We start from the raw sequence: 17,582 nt of genomic DNA, 5'->3' as shown, positions 1-17,582 counted from the left end.
ATCAACACAAACACATTTAGTTCTACACATTTGCTCAGACACAATAAATTCAAAGAGGCTGCTATAAAGTCTGGAGTTATTTTACGCAGTCAGGATACTGTCTGAAAATATTCAGTTTGTTGCCCTGATAATTATAGGCATTTACCCGCTCCATGTGGTATACTTAAAACTAGGGCCAAAATAATTAATCAGATCAATCGATTATTGAAATAATCATCAACTAATTTATTAATCGTTTATCATTAACTGGGGAATAGAGACTGTAAGATGTGAATTCAGCTGACAGAGCAACCCACTTAGAGCAGTAATTATACTAAAACAAAAACAACAATCAGTAGTTTGAATTTTAGTTTTAAAAAAATTGTTTTCCTCTGTCAAAATGCTCTATCCAGAACTCTCAAGTGGAAAAGTTTTTGTTTCAACTGGGTTAATTCTGTAAAAAATAATCTCCAAGGAACTTTTTGCTTTCCGATTATTATTATTAATTGAAAGAATAATCGACGTATTAATCGATTTGCAAAATAATCGTTAGTTGCAGCCCTACTTAAAACACAGTAAAAGGACAAATTAAAAAAAGTTAAAGGCAATAACTGGAGAAATTAAGCTTTGAATAATTTTCTTCTAAGATATGGCTCATATGGTAGTAGCTTAACCATCAATTTTGGCTGAAGAGTAAATAGTGTGAATCTTCATACAGTATAAATTTACTGTTTACAATGGCATTGCTGTTTTTGGCTGTGCATAGATGTCCTAATCCATTTATATGTATGTGTGTATCACAAGCACTCACACAGGAATCACACACACTAAATAAAAATATGTTTTCAAAACAATTACTACATTTAAAAGTGTTGTTTTGGCGTTTGTCTAATGTAGTCTTAATCCAAATTATGTACAAACTAGTGATATACATATTTATTGCTACCTTGGAGGTTATACACATGGAACAAGTCAATATATTATCAGTAAATGTATGTTTTTAAAGGGTCTGTAGATGTGAAATGTATGCATGGTTTTAGTAAAAACTTAGATAATCCACATTTTTAAAGAAATTAAAATATGTTTCCTAAATTGGGTGCAGTTGTTTGCATTTTTTTAAATCAAGAATATACATGTCTCTATTCATCCTCTATCAACTATGTGATATCAGCCAATAACCTGAGCTGAAAAAATGTGCACGCCTCATGGTAAACTCTTCCCATTATAGTTTGACTCCTTCGTAACCGTATTGTAAAGACCACTTGGTAATGGCTGATTTTTGTGGAAATAATACAGTTTGCAAGTTCAGATTACATCATAAGCAGGTCTAACTGGAACATTTAGGAGTTTAGAAATACCTCTGTAACCAGCGCCATCATTATTAGTTGCAGCAGTATGATCTGAAACTGTTTTGCTTCTACGTATCCTGACATATTGCTTTAGATTCGGGACTTTCATTAGTCTGAACTATAAGACTAAACTAGCAAATATTAATTTGCACTGACAGAGCAGGTTTGCTTTTTTAAGCACTGGCAGATTCCACAGATATTTCTTGGCCTGTTGAAGTTGTTGTTTACACATCCTGATGTCTTACATTTGTTTTCCATGTCTAACATGCATGCCAATGGTAACTCATTAATGCACAATTTACCTTTTGGTTTCCAGCTACATCTCCTAATGCTGGATCAGAGTTGGAGCAGGCTAGACCTCAGACCAGTGGAGAAGAGGAACTACAGCTACAACTTGCCTTGGCCATGAGCAGAGAAGCTGCAGAGCAGGTATTCATGCATCACATCATATGCATGCTCCAACATGTATCCATTTCGCCCTTATTGTGTGCTTAATCTCAGCTCTAATGACTAAAAGATACTGGGGCTGAAACAAATGGATACTGATAGACATGATGCGGCATGTATATAGCTGAAGAAGGAACTGGGCTGCTAATTCAGAATGTGTGTGTTAGGAGGAGCGCCTACGTAGAGGTGATGACCTTAGACTACAGATGGCCTTGGAGGAGAGTAAGAAAGAAGGTCCAGGATCAGCAAAGCTGCCCAAGAAGAAGAAGGAGGTGAAATTCAGCCAAAGTCTCATCTTTTTCTGCCTGGACACACTAGTAGCTGTATTTTACAGACACAGAGCGCCTTTAAGTGCCTAAAAAGTGTGTACAGATGTTTTGTTTTTTTTCCTCCTTTTCCAAATCTTCTAAGCTCTTGTTCTGTTTTTATAGCCGCAGTCCTCTTTGATGGATCTAATGGATGTCCCTGAGCCAGGTGCCAAGGCTGACCCTTGGGGGATGGGGGGTGGAGCTGGAGCTGGAGCTGCATCAGCAGACCCGTGGCAGCCTTATGGTAAATACACACACATTCTTATTGGTAAAGGTCCACATACTTACTGTGGTTCTGGAGAGGTATAGAGGGAAGCTGGTGTGTGTTACTGAGTGTGTGTGATCCAAAGGCATCGCTGCTTTCCACCTGCAGCTCGCTGGACTGTGACTCTTTGTTCAATCGGAATGCTGCTCGTCTGGCTCAGCAACATTACTGCTCTGGGAGCAGGGAGGGAGTTAGAAGAAGATATTGTGAAGAAAGGGGAGTGCAGGGCATTTGTGATGCAGGAAGGGATTCTCGGGAAGATAAAAGTGTAGCGCTAGTTTCAGTCAAGCAACAGGGTGCATACTTGTACTGTTGCCAGGATGTATGTTTTTTTTTATATGTCTATTTAACACGCTCTAATAGGCTGTTAGCTTCTCCTGCCTCATTATGTTCAAATTGCTGTAAAGTATTTAAGGCCTGCAATCTTATTATGTTGAACCAAATCACTTTAAAGGGAATGAATTTAAGATGAACTCGTATAAACTTTATATATGATTGTTTTGGCTCATATTTTGGCACCGTAGTGATGGTAGCTGTATAATAACAGGCAATAAATGCAAAGCATTGTACAAGATTTCAATTCCGCCATGAACATTTTCCCAAATATGTCTCACTGCAGCAGGGATCAAACAGGAACTATTAACCAGTTTAACAAGGCAGTGCTTCTGTTTTAGCATTGGTGATAGAAAATGTTATATCGTTGCTCCTTTCTAATGGTTTTAATTGCAGAGATGCCAGCCAGGATGATTTAGCCGTAATAATTAAAGATTGGAGTTGTTGATTAAGAAACTAATCATATTCCTATGTCAAAAGTTTTACAGTCAGAGGTCTTAAAGCAGGGGTGCTCAAGTCCAGTCCTCAAGAACTACTATCTCGCAACTTTTTGATGCACCCCATTTCTTCTTCTTCTTGTAAGGTTTTATGGCAGTTGGCAAACTAGTTAAAGTGCATTACTGCCACCAACTGAGTTGAACTAGAAACTCGCCCCAGAACAAAAAAAAAAAAAAATTTGTTCTCCAAGCTTTATGTTTTTACACAACATAATGAAATGCATAATCAAATTCATCCTTATAATTATTAGTTTGTCTTTAGGTTTATGTCACACTGCCAGGTTCTGATGGTCCTGCTTGTATTCCCATCATACTTTCAACCCTTTCCCAGTTTAAGTCTCTCACTTAAAGATACTTTTCTGCAGCTTTCACTATTATTTAGATATTTTTTTTTTTTCAGTTTTCTTTGTCGTCTGAGCAGTACAATTGATTACTTATACCATTAAAAAATACAAAATCCTTCTTTTTCACAATAAATGAGTCTTTTGCAATGTTGGGGATGCACCCCATTTTTTTTTTTACACACCTGGATCAAATAAGTGGCTCATTACCATGCGTCTACTCGGCTAAATGGGGGAATGAGCCTTTAAATTCAGGTGTGTTAGAGAAGAGATGCATCTAAACGTTGCAGGATGGTAGATCTTGAGGATTGGACTTAAGCACCTCTGGCTTAAAGAATAAGCTCTGTGGTTTTTTTCAGCATAGATGGCTGATTGTGTCAAATAATGTATCAAATTAACAGTTATATACCTGGCTATGGGTAAATAATATAGTGAATTTATACCAACTGTTGAAAATACAGAATTTGGTAAACAATATGTATATTCTTGAGGGTTGTGATAATTTCCTGCACTTTTATAAAAAAATATCCACAGTTGTTTGTCTATTTACTAGTTTAATAGGTTGATTAAATATTAAAACTTTTAACCTGCAAGTACCAAACGTACTATTTTACATTATTCTCCGTTTAGGATGGGATGATAATTATCTCAATGGTAAACTTAATTACATTGGTCGTGTCATAGCCTTGTGTCTCCTAATCAGTCTTTAATGCTTCACATTCATTAAGTAATAATTTAGCTCTTTTATTCTTCTCCATTGATATAATAAATGAATTGTTTGTAACAACATTTCCATAGATCTATGGTTGTATGCTCCAGCGTTCTATAAATCTCTTCTTCTGACTCCTCCATCTCGCTCATGTCAGACAATTGAATTGTCTGTAAAACAGGGCGGAAATGCGTTAATGCGGTTAAAAAATATCGTGTTATTTCCAGAAATTCATCATTCTACATTAACACATTCATTTTGACAGCCCTAATATTTATCAATGCTTGTTTATTTTTGTTTAGTGACATATTTAAAGACGCCAGTATAAGTTGAATGTAATTATAAAGCTCTTGTACACTTTTTAAATGTATATCGCAGTGTTGGGTGAAAATCATGAGGATTTTGTTGGCATCTCTAAGTTTATTTATCTAGTTTTTAATTTATGTCTTCTAACTCCCTCCCTGCTCCCAGAGCAACATTACTGCTCTGGGAGCAGGGAGGGAGTTAGAAGAAGATATTGTGAAGAAAGGGGAGTGCAGGGCATATGTGATGCAGAAAGGGATTCTCGGGAAGATAAACGTTCTCATCACTTTGCTTCTCTTCCAGGATCTGCTCCCAGACCATCAGTGCCAGCAGACCCATGGGCTGCTCCTTCCTCATCTCTGCCCGCCGTGAAGGCCAGCGACCCCTGGGCAAACTCCAGTCCTGCATCGGACCCCTGGGGTTCTGGAAGTGGCCGCCCTAAAACCTCCAACACAGGTAGCCCCTCCCATCCCCTTATCTCTATCCAACAAAAAACTAACACATTTAACTCACCTGATGATCCAAAAGATTCTTTTCATCCCAGTAGAGTTAATCTACCTGTAGATCAGAAGTATAGAATCCATAAACGATAGAATGGTTTATAATTCTAGTCTGTTGATAGACGGCCTCTAATGAACCCTCAGTAAGACACTAATTGCACAGTTTGAATAGGATTACATCCATCTGTATTGTTTGCTGCTCATTTTATTGTTTACTTTCATGTAACTGAGGTTTCCACACACATTAGTATTTGTAATGTCTCCATTTGTCTACACTTTGTTTCTGCTGTGTATGTAATCGGTGTATTGTCGTCTTTGTGTGTGTGCACACATGGTGGTGTGAATGGGTTTGTCTCCTTTCAGGTAACTTTGACCTGTTCAGTACATCCAATGGTACATCCAAGGAAGACTTCTCAGAGTTTGACAGCCTGCGCTCTTCCTCCTCTGTCCCCACTGGTACTCACCCTGTCTTTGTCCTTCTAATGACACGGAGTCTGTGTTTCCTTCCCCTCAGTGTCTCAGAAGATGGCCCCTGTGCAGACTTAACCTCTCTGCAGGGGCCTCTGACACGCAGTCTCGTCTTTGTATAAATGTAACAGACTTGAGCAAAGGTAGCACTGGTTAAAAAAAATACAAATTTGGCTTTACATCCTTTTTAAAAAATATATTTTATCGTGCCTGGCTCAAGTCTGTATTTTTGTATCGGTGTGATGCAATCTATCCTTTGTGCTCATAATTGGCCCCTCCAGGTGGCTAAATTACAGAAACCCTCTCAGATCTGCTGTGATAATCCAATTAGACAGACAGTTATTAGAATGAACACATTTGAAATGTTATCCAGGTTCTGAAAGGGTTTGAATTAACTTCTTTGGCACATCTAAGTGTTCTTCATTTTTAAAGGTTGTGAGGGGATTTTGGTGACTTTCAGCTTCAACTCAACACATAAATAAAAATATTTAAAAACAAGGAAAGAAGGAACTGAAGAAAATAATGCATTTAAAAAAAATAAACATTAAATGTGACTTAAAATCTTTAGACGGTATTTAGTACTTGGGAAATAAAGAATTGGTTTGAACTTATAAGTTTTTGTTCTCTGATGATGTCATACGTTCTGATATGTAACAGTGAATTTTCTCTTTGATGTTTCTCCATTTTTGCAGGTATGTTAAGGTGGTTATAACACATTAATGACGGTCTCCACTGCCGTCTGACTGTTGCCAGTCTAGCTGTCTTTGATGTCTCTATTGCCTTAAGATATTTTATTATTTCATTGATTTTGTTTTATTTTTGTTGAAGATGATGGAAGTTCTTAAGTGCAGGAGGAGACTCATTGGGATTAATGTGAAAAGGAGGCATTTATACTAGAGAGATGCCAGTTTTAATGTTTAAACTCAATGAAAAGCAGTGAATTAAACCTCCTCAATTCTTTCTCCGTTTTAGTCGACGGCGCCATAACGTCCTCCCTTCCCTCCCAAGTCAGTCTGGCCAGTAGTGGCAGCCTGGACCTCTTTGACCCCCTCCCCACCTCTACTTCAATGTCTTCAAACCCAACTAGGAAGACTCCAGAGTCCTTCCTGGGGCCCAACGCTGCACTGGTTAATCTAGACTCTCTAGTGACCAAACCAGCTCAGCCGGCACCAGTCGTCAACCCATTCTTGGCTGCCACAGGTAGGAGCATCACAGCGTAACGGAGCTTTTTGATCTTCCATTTTCTGCCAACCTGTCGATAATGAAAACTGCTGTATATATTTTTTTCTTTCATGTAAAACAAATAACCGTTTCGAAGAGGTTCACTTGTGTTTTTCTTCTGTACTGATCACCCGTTTCCCTCACTCAGGCGGCTCTGCTCCAGCTCCCACAGCTAACCCATTCCAAGTGGGCCAGCCAGTTCCTCCTACCCTCAACCAGATGCGCGTCAGCCCCATGCCCTCTGGCTTCGGTAGCATTGTGGAGCCGCTGCCCCTGTCCACCATGCCCACCCAGCCTACCATGGTCCCCCTGGCAGGGATGGCCCCAATAGGCCATGGAATACCTGGATTGGGAGCGTCTGGGGTCGGTGGGAGCACAGGCATCCCACCCACAATGTCAATCCCTCAACCACTGATGAGCATGCCCCCCCAGGCTGGGACGCAACCTGCTGGAACCACCAACCCCTTCCTATTGTGAAAGGATGACTCCGGAGAAAGTATCGACTTCTTCTTTGCTCCTTAAGAAGCTTCAACATGAACAAGGAGATATCTTATCCCATGTATCCATTTATAAGTCACTCCCAGCCAGCTCCCTACTAAATCACCTCCCTTCCTGACTCCTTTCTGCTCTCCTCCTCCTGTTCCTCAGCTACAAGCTGCCTCGTCTTGTGTGTGCCAGTCTGATCCCTATATGATGCTGGTGACCACAGAGATTTTGCACCCATGGACTTCAGATTTTACACAGAGGTGGGACTGGAGCCAGATTTTCCATCCATTCTTCCTCTTATTCAGCTGCCTCCTCACTCTTTGAACCCCCCCTCTCTTTTGTGATGGGGTGACAGGAAAGTCAGCCTGTACTAATTCCCGGTTCTTATCTCCTCTCTAGAACTAATCTTTTATAAGCCCTATCAGCTGTAGTGTGTCTGTGTGAGTGGGTGGGTAGGTGGGTGGGTGCACATCTCAGTGCTTTTACACTGTGTATATTCCAGTGAGTTTTACTCCAACACGCTGGATTAAGGATGCGAGATGTGTTTATACTCCCCGTGTGTATGCTGTGTGTTACAAAGCAGGAATTTTGCACAATTTTTGCTTTTTTATTTTTCAGTTTAGTTTTTCTCTCAGCGACTGTTGGACTCACCGTTACACCTTAGCTCACAGAAGTCTGATTACAGGCACACTTGTACACTGCCTCGGCTCTCGGTACTACTCAGTCCCAACCCTTCACCTTGGACCTTTAGTCTGACCTTCCACATGAACTTTGGCCCCTGAGAGGTCACAGACATGAAACATGAACTCTCCCTGCGAGGAAATTAAATGTTCTTTCTGGTCATAAAAGACTGCAGAAAAGCATGACAAGATGTTTTTTTTTTTTTTTATGTATGTATGTATGTGCTCATATGCAGGCGTGCTGTTATCGCTTAGATACTAACAGCCACATGTTGAAGCCTTTTCCACTGCGGCTCCACCCCGGTCAGCGTTTTTAGAAGAGAGGATGAAAAGAGTCAGTATTTTCTGAATGAAACAAGTTGATGCTTTGCTTTTTGGAGCAATCGCTTTTTCTTTTGAGGTTTCTAGGGTCAAAGGGAAGAGGGAGTTTGTGTAAGTGTGCATTTAGCTTCCAAGTGTACTTAACCAGGTAAGTTTATTTTCTTCTTTTTCTTGCCCCCCTCCAACCCAAAATAAAACAAAGGGCGGTTTAGTTATCCCATTAGCCTTAAGTTGGTTTGTGTCGAAAAGGTCTGAGCTTTGTGGAGATCCTTTAGCTCAGCTGGATTTTCTGTGGTTAATCTCCCCCTTAGAGCGTCTGCCTGACACACGCAGACTCCAACAGGACTATTGATAGCACAGGGGAATCCCACAGCAAACAGCAACGTAAACAATCTGCGGTTTCTTCTGTCGTCCTTTTATTTGTTATTTACTGGCTAGAAAAAGCTGTGCATCATCTTGATTCTGTAATTTCTCTTTTTTTTTTCTTGTTTTGTTTTTTTTGTTCACCCTATGGGTAGGTCATGTTACTCTCTTCTCTTAGAAGCACAACTGTTACCGAAGTCATAGCGACTGTATTTTTTTTTATTTTTAGTGGATGAATTTGGAAAAGTTAGGTCACACTTAATTAGCGTTACTTATTTTTTTTTATTTTTTATTTTTTTTGCTGTTTATTAAAACTCCAGATTTAAGAGGTTCTATGATGAGATGTTTATTTTTAACTCTGCTCTAATTGACAGCTAGTCAAATGTTTTGTTTAATTAAAGTGTTACTTTTTGGGGGATTAACATTAGATTTCCAGAAAGCAAGTAAAGCATCCCTGTTTCTTCTGCTGGTTATGAAAAGTGGGTTGATGAGTTATTGCTTAAAATAAAATGCACATCTTTTTTAGATTCTTCCCCCCCTTTTTTTTTTTTTTTTTTTTTTTTTTGTTAAAGGGACAGTTTATGTTTGTGGATCTGTGAAGTTTCTACTAGTAATAGTTTCCCTTATGCAGTAGATTTGTAGAAAACAGAAGAAAGCCTTATGGCTCGTAAAATGAGACCCACTCCCCAATTTAACTGATTTTAGCCATTAAAATGAAATGATATTCATATCAATATAACAGCCACAGCGATGCATGGCGTATCTGTGCTAAAGTTGAGCTCATGGGTTTGCTCTAATCATTTCTCAAATAGCTGTGAGACCAGAAAATAAAAAAACAAAAAAACACAGGACTGAAACATCATCATTAGCTTTGCACACAAAAAAATGACTTAGACATTTCCTCCATTCCTTCCTGATGAGTACACTGACTGGATCTTTACTTCCCTGTAGAAACGCCATGATGGCTGAAAAACTGACCGTTGAACGTCAGCAGGTTTGATTTGAGGGTTTTTCCAAGTATGGATCATAATGGGTAAAGAAAATATCATTTGGAAAAAAGAGTTTCACAACAGTTTTTGATCCCTAAATGATAAAATAGGATTATTTTTTTTAAATATAAATGATTTTTTTTTACTTCTGTCACTGGTTGGATTCACATTTCTGATTTTTTTTTTTCTGGAATTTGTACTAAGAAAAGTGAATAATGAATGACAAGCTTTGCTAGAAAGAACATGTTTTTTGGTGGATAATCCAGGCTAGATTGGATATGTTAAATTGTGATACTTCTTTAAAATTTTGATATAAAGGGCAAAAATTAGAGAAACTGCCTTTAAACCCACCTACAGACAAATGCCATAGAGTTGTGCCATTATACATCTAATTTGTGGCAAATTTTTTTTCCACCCATCAGTCCAGAACTGTCATAGAATACAGAAATCAGTCTAGAAAAGTGTGGAAAGTGACTAAAATCAGTTTTAATGCGAGTCTCCTCTGACCAGCTGTTATCTTAGTTCTGCATCTTTCTACTTGGGGATCTTTTACTGTTAACTTCACAGAATTCACTTCAGAATGTCTAAACTGTCCCTTTGAGTTTTTTTTTTTGTTGTTTTGTTTATATCCCGTTCAGTTTGTTGTTTGGTCGCCTCCTTGTGGTGTGACGTGCTATGTTGGCTTCACTGCAGAACCTAGGATGTTTCCACTGAATGCAGACATCCCATTTCTCTCAGGCAAAAAGGAGAAGCTGCTCCAAGTGTTTATGATACGGGAAATGGCAATTAAGGTTTTTTTTATGCTCAAATGAAAGGATGTGAAACGTACTTCCAAACCAGCAAAAACGTTTAATCTCTATATAAAACATTGAGTAAGAAATGAAAAGGTCACTAATATAGTCTTTAGGAAATACTAATAACCAGTTCCTGCATTCTCAGAATTGTAGAAAATCAAAATGTGGTGAAAACAAGGAGGGAAAGGCTTTTCCTTATTAAATGAACAAGGTAAAGCATATAGTTGGTCACCTTTTTTATTCTCTGGCAGCAGATTTCCTCCTTAAAGTGAAAAAGTATCCTGTACTGCGAGCGCCTCTTTCATCTACTAAATCAGCTTTTTTTTTTTTTTTTTTCAGAGGACTAACTGACTTGGCTGTCTGGGCTTTATATGCATAAACTGACCCTTTTTATTCATGTCTGACTAGTTGCCCTTCTCCAAGTACTGGGAACAGACTGCTTGTTTTTTTTTTCTGGATTTGTGCTCTACCCGTTGGCATTATAACTGTATAATATAATTTATCATTTGTACTATTGTAACATACTGTTCTTCTGTATACCTTATTATTCTGTGTAATGGGTTTTTGTAGGAAAAAAAAGACTTGGTATTTTAACGGCCTCTAAACAAGCAAAAGCAGCTGGTCGCACCCTGTTGGATGAGGACAACTGTAGTTGCATTGGTTCAAAAATAAAATGTATTTCACTTCATCTCTGTATCTTTTGTTGTTGATTTTGATGCTTAGAGTTTATAAGAATGAATCATGCATGAGTTGGAATGAGCATCGCCACCATGTTATAAAATGTATTTAATAAATGCCATAAAAAAGGTACAACTATACAATACAGAATGCATTTGTAACTAGATCATTCATTTATACAGTGAGGAAAATAAGTATTTGAACACCCTGCTATTTGCAATTTCTTCCACTAAGGGAGATGGATGGAGGGGTCCACTGTGAGAGACGACTATAAAAAAATTTTTTTAAAAATCCAGAAATCACAATATTTTTTTTTTTTTTATTTCTATAATCCAGCCACATAATTATTTGAACACATGAGAAAACCAATGTAAATATTTAGTAGAGTAGCCTTTTTTCTTTTGCAATTGCATAGTTCAAACATTTCCTGTAGTTTTTTTTTACCAGGTTTGCACACACTGCAGGAGGGATTTTGGCCCACTCCTCCACATAGATCTTTAGATTAGTCAGGTTTTTTGGCTGTTGCTGAGAAACATAGTTTGATATCCCTCCAAAGATTCTCTATTGGGTTTAGGTCTGGAGACTGGGTAGGCCACGCCAGAACCTTGATATGCTTCTTCCAGAGCCCCTCCTTGGTTATTCTGGCTGTGCGCTTCAGGTCAATGTCATGCTGGAAGATCCAGCCTCGACCCATCTCCAATGCTCTAACTAAGAGAAAGATGTTGTTCCCCAAAATCTCACAATACATGGCCCTGGTCATCCTCTCCTTAATACAGTGCAGTTGCTCTATCCCATGTGCAGAAAATCAACCCCAAAGCATGATGCTACCACCCCATGCTTCACAGTAGGGCTGGTTTTCTTGGGATGGTACCCTTCATTCTTCTTCAAACACAGTTTGTGGAATTATAACCAAAAGGTTCTATTTTGGTCTCATCTGACCACATGATGGTCACTGGTAAACTTAAGACGGGCCTTGTCATGTGCTTGTTTAAGCAGGGGAACCTTCTGTGCCATGCATGATTTAAAACCATGACATCTTAGTGTTACCGTTTCCAGTAACCTTGGAAACGGTGGTCCCAGCTCTTTTCAGGTCATTGACCAGCTCCTCTCGTGTAGTTCTGGGCTTATTTCTCACTTTTCTTAGGGTCAGTGAGACACCATGAGGTGAGATATGGCATGGAGCCCCAGTCCGAGGGAGACTGACAGTCATGTTTAACTTCTTCCATTTATGTTTAACTTCTTCCATTTTCTAATGATTGCTCCAACAGTGGACCTTTTTTCACCAAGCTGCTCGTAGCCCTTACCAGCCTTGTGGAGGTGTACGATTGAGTCTTTAGTGTCTTTGGACAGCTCTTTGGTTATGGCCATGTAGGTAGTTGGACAGGTGTCTTTATGCAGCTAACAACCTCGAAAAGGTGCATATATTTTAGGATAATAAATGGAGTGAGCTGTTCAAATACTTATTTACAGCTGTATCATACAAACAAATACATAAAAAAAACATACATTGTGATTTCTGGATTTTTTTTAGATATATGCACCTACAATGACAGTTACTCTCCCCAGGATATCTCTTTGCTGAAGGCATTTTCACAAATCCAAACATGTCTTCTCTTTTAGTTTTAAACCTGGACAATTAAGCTGAGATTTAATTAGAAGTTATTGTCAAACTATTTTTCAAATATATGTAATACATTTTTTTAAAATAAAAGATAAATACAATATTTAATTTTGAACATAACAGTAGAATTAAAAATTACAAACATAAAAAAAAAAAACTCAGAATTTAGGATACACATATGATGTAGAAACTGTAGTCCTGACATGTTTAAAAGGAATAAGAGTAAGAAGTAGTAACATAGTTTGAACTCCAGCCCTGCGAACTCAGTATTAAGCTTTTACATGGACCTATATTATTAGGCATCATTAAATAAAACAAAAAACATAAAATAATTACATTTATTACACTCATTCTTGGTCAAAGATATTTCTATACACATTAAAGCATGTATCTCATTGGACACATAAATCTAAGGGTTATTTCACTTCTTATCTTGTTGATTTTGCTATTCAAAAATGTAATCAGGATTAGTCATGTAATAATTTCCACAATGCAGTTTTAAATACTTTCAATAGAATAATGGAGCTCAGTTTTAACATAAGGCAGGCTGACAAGTCACATTTCTATTATAGATAGCACTAAAGCATTCTAACTAGTCTCAATGATAAAATTCCTTGTCTGAATTGTATTATAGATATCACTAATTATAATTCCACCAGTAGAAATGAACTTTTAAGTAATCTGGAATCAAATTTGTACTAGTAAGAACTTAATTATAGATATCTACAAACCTTTACTCATTTCAAGTGTCTGTTTTAACATTTATTTGCTTGACAGGATATGTACTTCTGATATCTTTTGATAGTATTCTTACCATTTCAAATTAATATTTCACATATCTTATATGTAATACTTTCTAGTAAAAATGGCATCGCTTTTCCCCATTAATGTATATTGGGCTGTTCCTCAGATATCTAAAATACCATTACTCCTATGTAGAAATAAACATTCTGAATGTCAAAAAAAGAATTTGATTACTATAATCCAACTGTGACAGGAGCCTCATTATTTTCCTGAAAGTTAGTCAAAGATATGTTTCTGTCTAAAACTTCATTTTACAAAGCATCATTAAAATTTTGATCTCTGAAATCCCATTTAACTTGTAATATATCAGTAGTTGATATCTTTAATGATATTTCTAATATTTGAAATATTTTTTAATGTCAAGAATTGGTTTTCAGGATATCTAGAATGTTATATTCATTTTTTATATCTGAAATTGACATTATGTTCATCCTCATGAGAATATAGTTTTGGATATCCAGAGTGTTTATTTTAGATAGGAAGAATGTTATTAAAGAGTTCTGAAATGTTCATTTGACCAGGAATAAATGCATTTGAGACATCTGAAATACATATTCAGTCAGGCTAATACATTTCAAAATGGCCAATTAAACTTTGAAAAGATTTCTAGACATCTGAAACTTTATTCTTACTAGTAGAGTTATATTTTTATATCCTGTAATTTAGTTTTTGCTGGTAAAAATGCAATTCAGGATATCTTTATTTTTAGTTATGACCAGCAGTTTTGACCAGGAAGAATTCTATTTTGTTTTGAATTAAATGAAGCCTTACATATTTTAGCAAGATGCGAATGAAAGGGTGAAATATGTACTTGCATGCGTGCTGCAATTTTTTCCCCCACTTGATCTAATCTAGTTTTATGAGGAAATGCAGTTTAAAGACACACAGGCAAGCTCACACGGGGCTGTGATGATGATCCAGGTTCATTAAATAATGATATAATTAAGTATCTAATTTTCATTATTAAAAGAACAAGCCTCTCCCATGGAGAAAGGTGATCTTTTCTTGAGTTGTGATATCTTTTCTCGAAATTAGAATCAGATAGACCAGAATTGGACGGACCAGAATCAGATGGACCATTCTGACCAGATCCAAACATAACCTGGAGTGTGTTGCATTTTGTTACTCCATTAAGTTCAACCATCTTATCTATTTTTTGTAGAAAGTTTCTAACTTGCTGTCTGTTTGTCGGTTGCTTGTTGTCAAACACACAGTATCTGTTATCACACAGATTGATAAGTTTTGTTATTTCTTTGCTGTCCTTAAACTTCTCCTCAATGGGCTCACCTTTCAGACCATCTCCATAAGTAAAAAGCACCATAGTGGACTTCAAAGCATCAGTGCCGAACAAAATTGGAAGACATTGAAACATGTCCCTATGTGCTTCACAAACTCTATCAATCTTCACCACGATGACAAAAGCATGAATCTCTTCTTCATTTAATGCATTTACTATGGCAGTGGCTACTTCCTCAGGAGACTGTTTAAAATCACTCAAACCTGGAGTGTCTATCAGTGTTATTTCTTGACTACCTATTCTGGCGGAATGGGTGAGACACTTTTTTGTGCAAGAATTAAACCCACAATCTGACTCAAACACTTGCGACCCCAGAATAGTGTTTCCTGATGAACTCTTCCCAGCTCCCTGCAGCCCAAACAGCACAATATTTCTCTTCTCCAGGATTTCAGGTACTGAAGATGGTATCACTGGAAAGACAAAAAAAAAACTGATTGTTGAAAATGAATGTTTCAGAGAGACAGGTCTGACTGACTCACATTATCAAATTAGGTAAGTATGATTTAATTAAGATAATGTAGTGATCTACTGTTTTAAGATAATTTGGAGAGCACTGTTGGCTTAATGATGAAATATTGTAATGTATGTTTAGTAATATTTCCACACCTGACTTGTCGAGCAGTTCTCTGACCTGCTCTGGTCCTCCATTTTTATTGTTGAACCCCAGGTACCTTCTCTGAAACCTTTCAACAATGCTCTGAAGAGGAGACTCAGGATCTTCATTGATAAAGTCTTCCAGTGTACCGTCTAAATTATCAATACCTGCAAAGAGCAAGAAACCTCTCTCTAGACCATATGGCTCAATAACTCTGATAGCTGCCTCCACCGCTTTCTCCTGTTCTTCAGTGAATCGATCTACTTTAACCACAACCAGAAACAGAGATATTGAATCCATTCGCTCCTGGCAGTAGGCTGTGATCTTCGTTTCTGAGTCCTTTCCTAGTATTCCTGGGGTGTCGATCACTGATATATTTCTGTCAAACACAAAATTGGTTTCTTCCTGGATGTCTGTGGTCACAGATTTGAAGGAGCGTCTTGATTCAAATGCCTTTTTTCCTAAAATGGTGTTTCCTGAAGCACTTTTTCCAACTCCAGTATGTCCCAGAAGAACAATGGAAGACTGAGCCATGGCTGATAACCCTTTAGAGGAGAGAGAGAAGAGTTTTGGAGAGAAGTTGCAGCTGGGAACATGGATAAGGGAAACTTCGGTACAAATATTGCATAACAAAAATATTTAGTTTTATGATGAAAAAGAACAAGAAAATATTTAACAAGTATTTTTTTATTCTTTTATTAATATTAGTCAAGCTGTTCTAATTAGGTCATCAATCTATCCTACTTTCAGATACTCCACATTAGCAGACTAGAGTGATGTCTTTTAGTGAGGCTGCTTCTTGAAACAGACTCAATGTGTGAGTTTCAATTTCTTAATTTTTGGAATATGTGTTTAAATATAAACTTTAAATGTGTCTATTGTTGGACAAGCAGCTTAGGTCAATAAAATTCCTAATTTTCACTTCTAACATAAATATCCCTTTTATTGTAAGTTGGTACAAAGATGTCTGCTGTTTAGTTTCAAACATTTGTGCTGACATTACCATAAATTTTGTGTTTTTAAATGATCCATATTTCTTGACAATTAACTTTTTAATGGTTTTATGTAAACAGTGCTAGACTCTCTCTATCATACATTAAAACAACCCAGCTTTAAATACAAAGCAATATATAAATCACACAAGTGATGCCCTTAAATAAAAAAATAAAATAAAATAGAAAAAGGTAGAAAATATAAAATGTAGGTAAATAAAATACATATAAGCATCCATGCAATGAATATTTAACATTTCACCTGCAGTCAAAAGCCAAGTCAAATAGACAAGTTTTAAAAAGTGTCTTAAAACATAAAGATATGTAATCTGTCTCATGGCAGGTTAAAAGGTGAGGGAGAGAGAGAATAGAAGGATTTAAAAACAAATAAAGTGAAATGTAAAACAAACAGTAGGGCATGGGGAGATGAGTACATTTTATCAATTAATCTTTTTTTTTTTACTTTATGAAGACTGAATTTGAAAATTGGTACAAATAAACTTCCAAAGTACAACTGACTAAATTAATAAAAAAAATATTTCATGACTCCCATAATTATCAAATTTTAGGTTCTTTATTGACGTTAACTCTTAGTACTGTAATCTCTGACTTTGTGAAATGTGAGGATTATTCTGCAGCAGCAGCTGAAATATAGACAGTTTTATTCTGACACCATTAGGAACTTTTTGGTAAAATGGCTGCTGGCCAATAAAAAAACTATATCCGCCCCACTTCAGTTTGTCCTCTACTTGATTTTCTTTCAACAAAGTTTAAGAAATACATAATATCTACAGCTTTACTTGCACTCACTCAAAATTGTATATTACATTATATTCCTACCAAAATATGCAATTATAAATTATGTTCCAAAACTTTTTAAAACATTAACATTCAGAACTTAACATGGTCTACATTGTATAACACAATGTTGATAGAAAGATTAATTAACAATCGATAAAAACAGTAGAAAATCAGAATAAACTGACCTGATTTAGAAGACGCATCTAGTTTAGCCCCTTCGACTTGAAAGTATGTCAAGCCTGGGAGTTATGTAAGATATGTATGGCAGGTCAATTTAACATAAAATCAGCCTCTTCTGACTATCCGTAATTACTTCTAAGATATCAAAGAAACAATTTTGGCAAGAAAAAATACAGTCCTGAAGGAAACGTTAAGATATCTAAATGTATAATTTGACTAGTGAAAACAACAATTCAAGATATCTTCAATTACATTTTGGAG

At 36.9% G+C, this 17,582-nt stretch overlaps 2 protein-coding genes across 3 annotated transcripts in view; one reads left to right on the top strand and one right to left on the bottom strand.

The window, feature by feature from the left end:
- epn2 (epsin 2) overlaps window positions 1-11,069 on the top strand; it is a 17,233-nt gene extending 6,164 nt beyond the window's left edge. The window contains exons 3-9 of one of the 2 annotated variants that reach the window (XM_015380036.1): window positions 1,645-1,757; window positions 1,943-2,047; window positions 2,207-2,327; window positions 4,835-4,987; window positions 5,395-5,487; window positions 6,472-6,699; window positions 6,869-11,069. In XM_015380036.1, the coding sequence (XP_015235522.1) occupies window positions 1,645-1,757; window positions 1,943-2,047; window positions 2,207-2,327; window positions 4,835-4,987; window positions 5,395-5,487; window positions 6,472-6,699; window positions 6,869-7,197 (1,142 nt within the window). In that variant the 3' untranslated portion in view covers window positions 7,198-11,069. The remainder of the gene's footprint in view (window positions 1-1,644; window positions 1,758-1,942; window positions 2,048-2,206; window positions 2,328-4,834; window positions 4,988-5,394; window positions 5,488-6,471; window positions 6,700-6,868) is intronic. The other variant, XM_015380037.1, reaches the window with a different exon arrangement.
- A 464-nt stretch (window positions 11,070-11,533) lies between these two features.
- On the bottom strand, window positions 11,534-17,357 carry LOC107088089 (GTPase IMAP family member 8-like). Its single transcript, XM_015380029.1, has 4 exons — window positions 17,327-17,357; window positions 15,360-15,893; window positions 15,041-15,163; window positions 11,534-11,739 (listed from the first exon to the last, which is right to left on the bottom strand). Exons 2-4 carry the CDS (start codon window positions 15,880-15,882, stop codon window positions 11,534-11,536), a joined length of 852 nt encoding a protein of 283 aa, XP_015235515.1. The 5' UTR covers window positions 15,883-15,893; window positions 17,327-17,357.
- Between the last annotated feature and the right edge of the window lie 225 nt (window positions 17,358-17,582).

Source organism: Cyprinodon variegatus, unplaced genomic scaffold, assembly GCF_000732505.1.
Source record: "Cyprinodon variegatus isolate N-32 unplaced genomic scaffold, C_variegatus-1.0 Scaffold206, whole genome shotgun sequence".
NCBI classification, from domain to species: Eukaryota; Metazoa; Chordata; class Actinopteri; order Cyprinodontiformes; family Cyprinodontidae; genus Cyprinodon; species Cyprinodon variegatus.
The sequence above is the reverse complement of the archived record's forward strand: the minus strand, read 5'-3'. Positions and strand labels throughout refer to the sequence as shown.

Excerpts from the sequence above, each read along its gene's own strand:
- LOC107088089 (XM_015380029.1), bottom strand. The coding sequence starts at position 15,882 with ATGGCTCAGTCTTCCATTGTTCTTCTGGGACATACTGGAGTTGGAAAA. Across the intron at positions 15,164-15,359 it reads AGAACTGCTCGACAAGTCAG|TGATACCATCTTCAGTACCT; the intron begins GTGTGGAAATAT and ends TTGTCTTTCCAG. Across the intron at positions 11,740-15,040 it reads GCAAGTGTTTGAGTCAGATT|TTAGAGCATTGGAGATGGGT; the intron begins GTGGGTTTAATT and ends TCTTTCTCTTAG.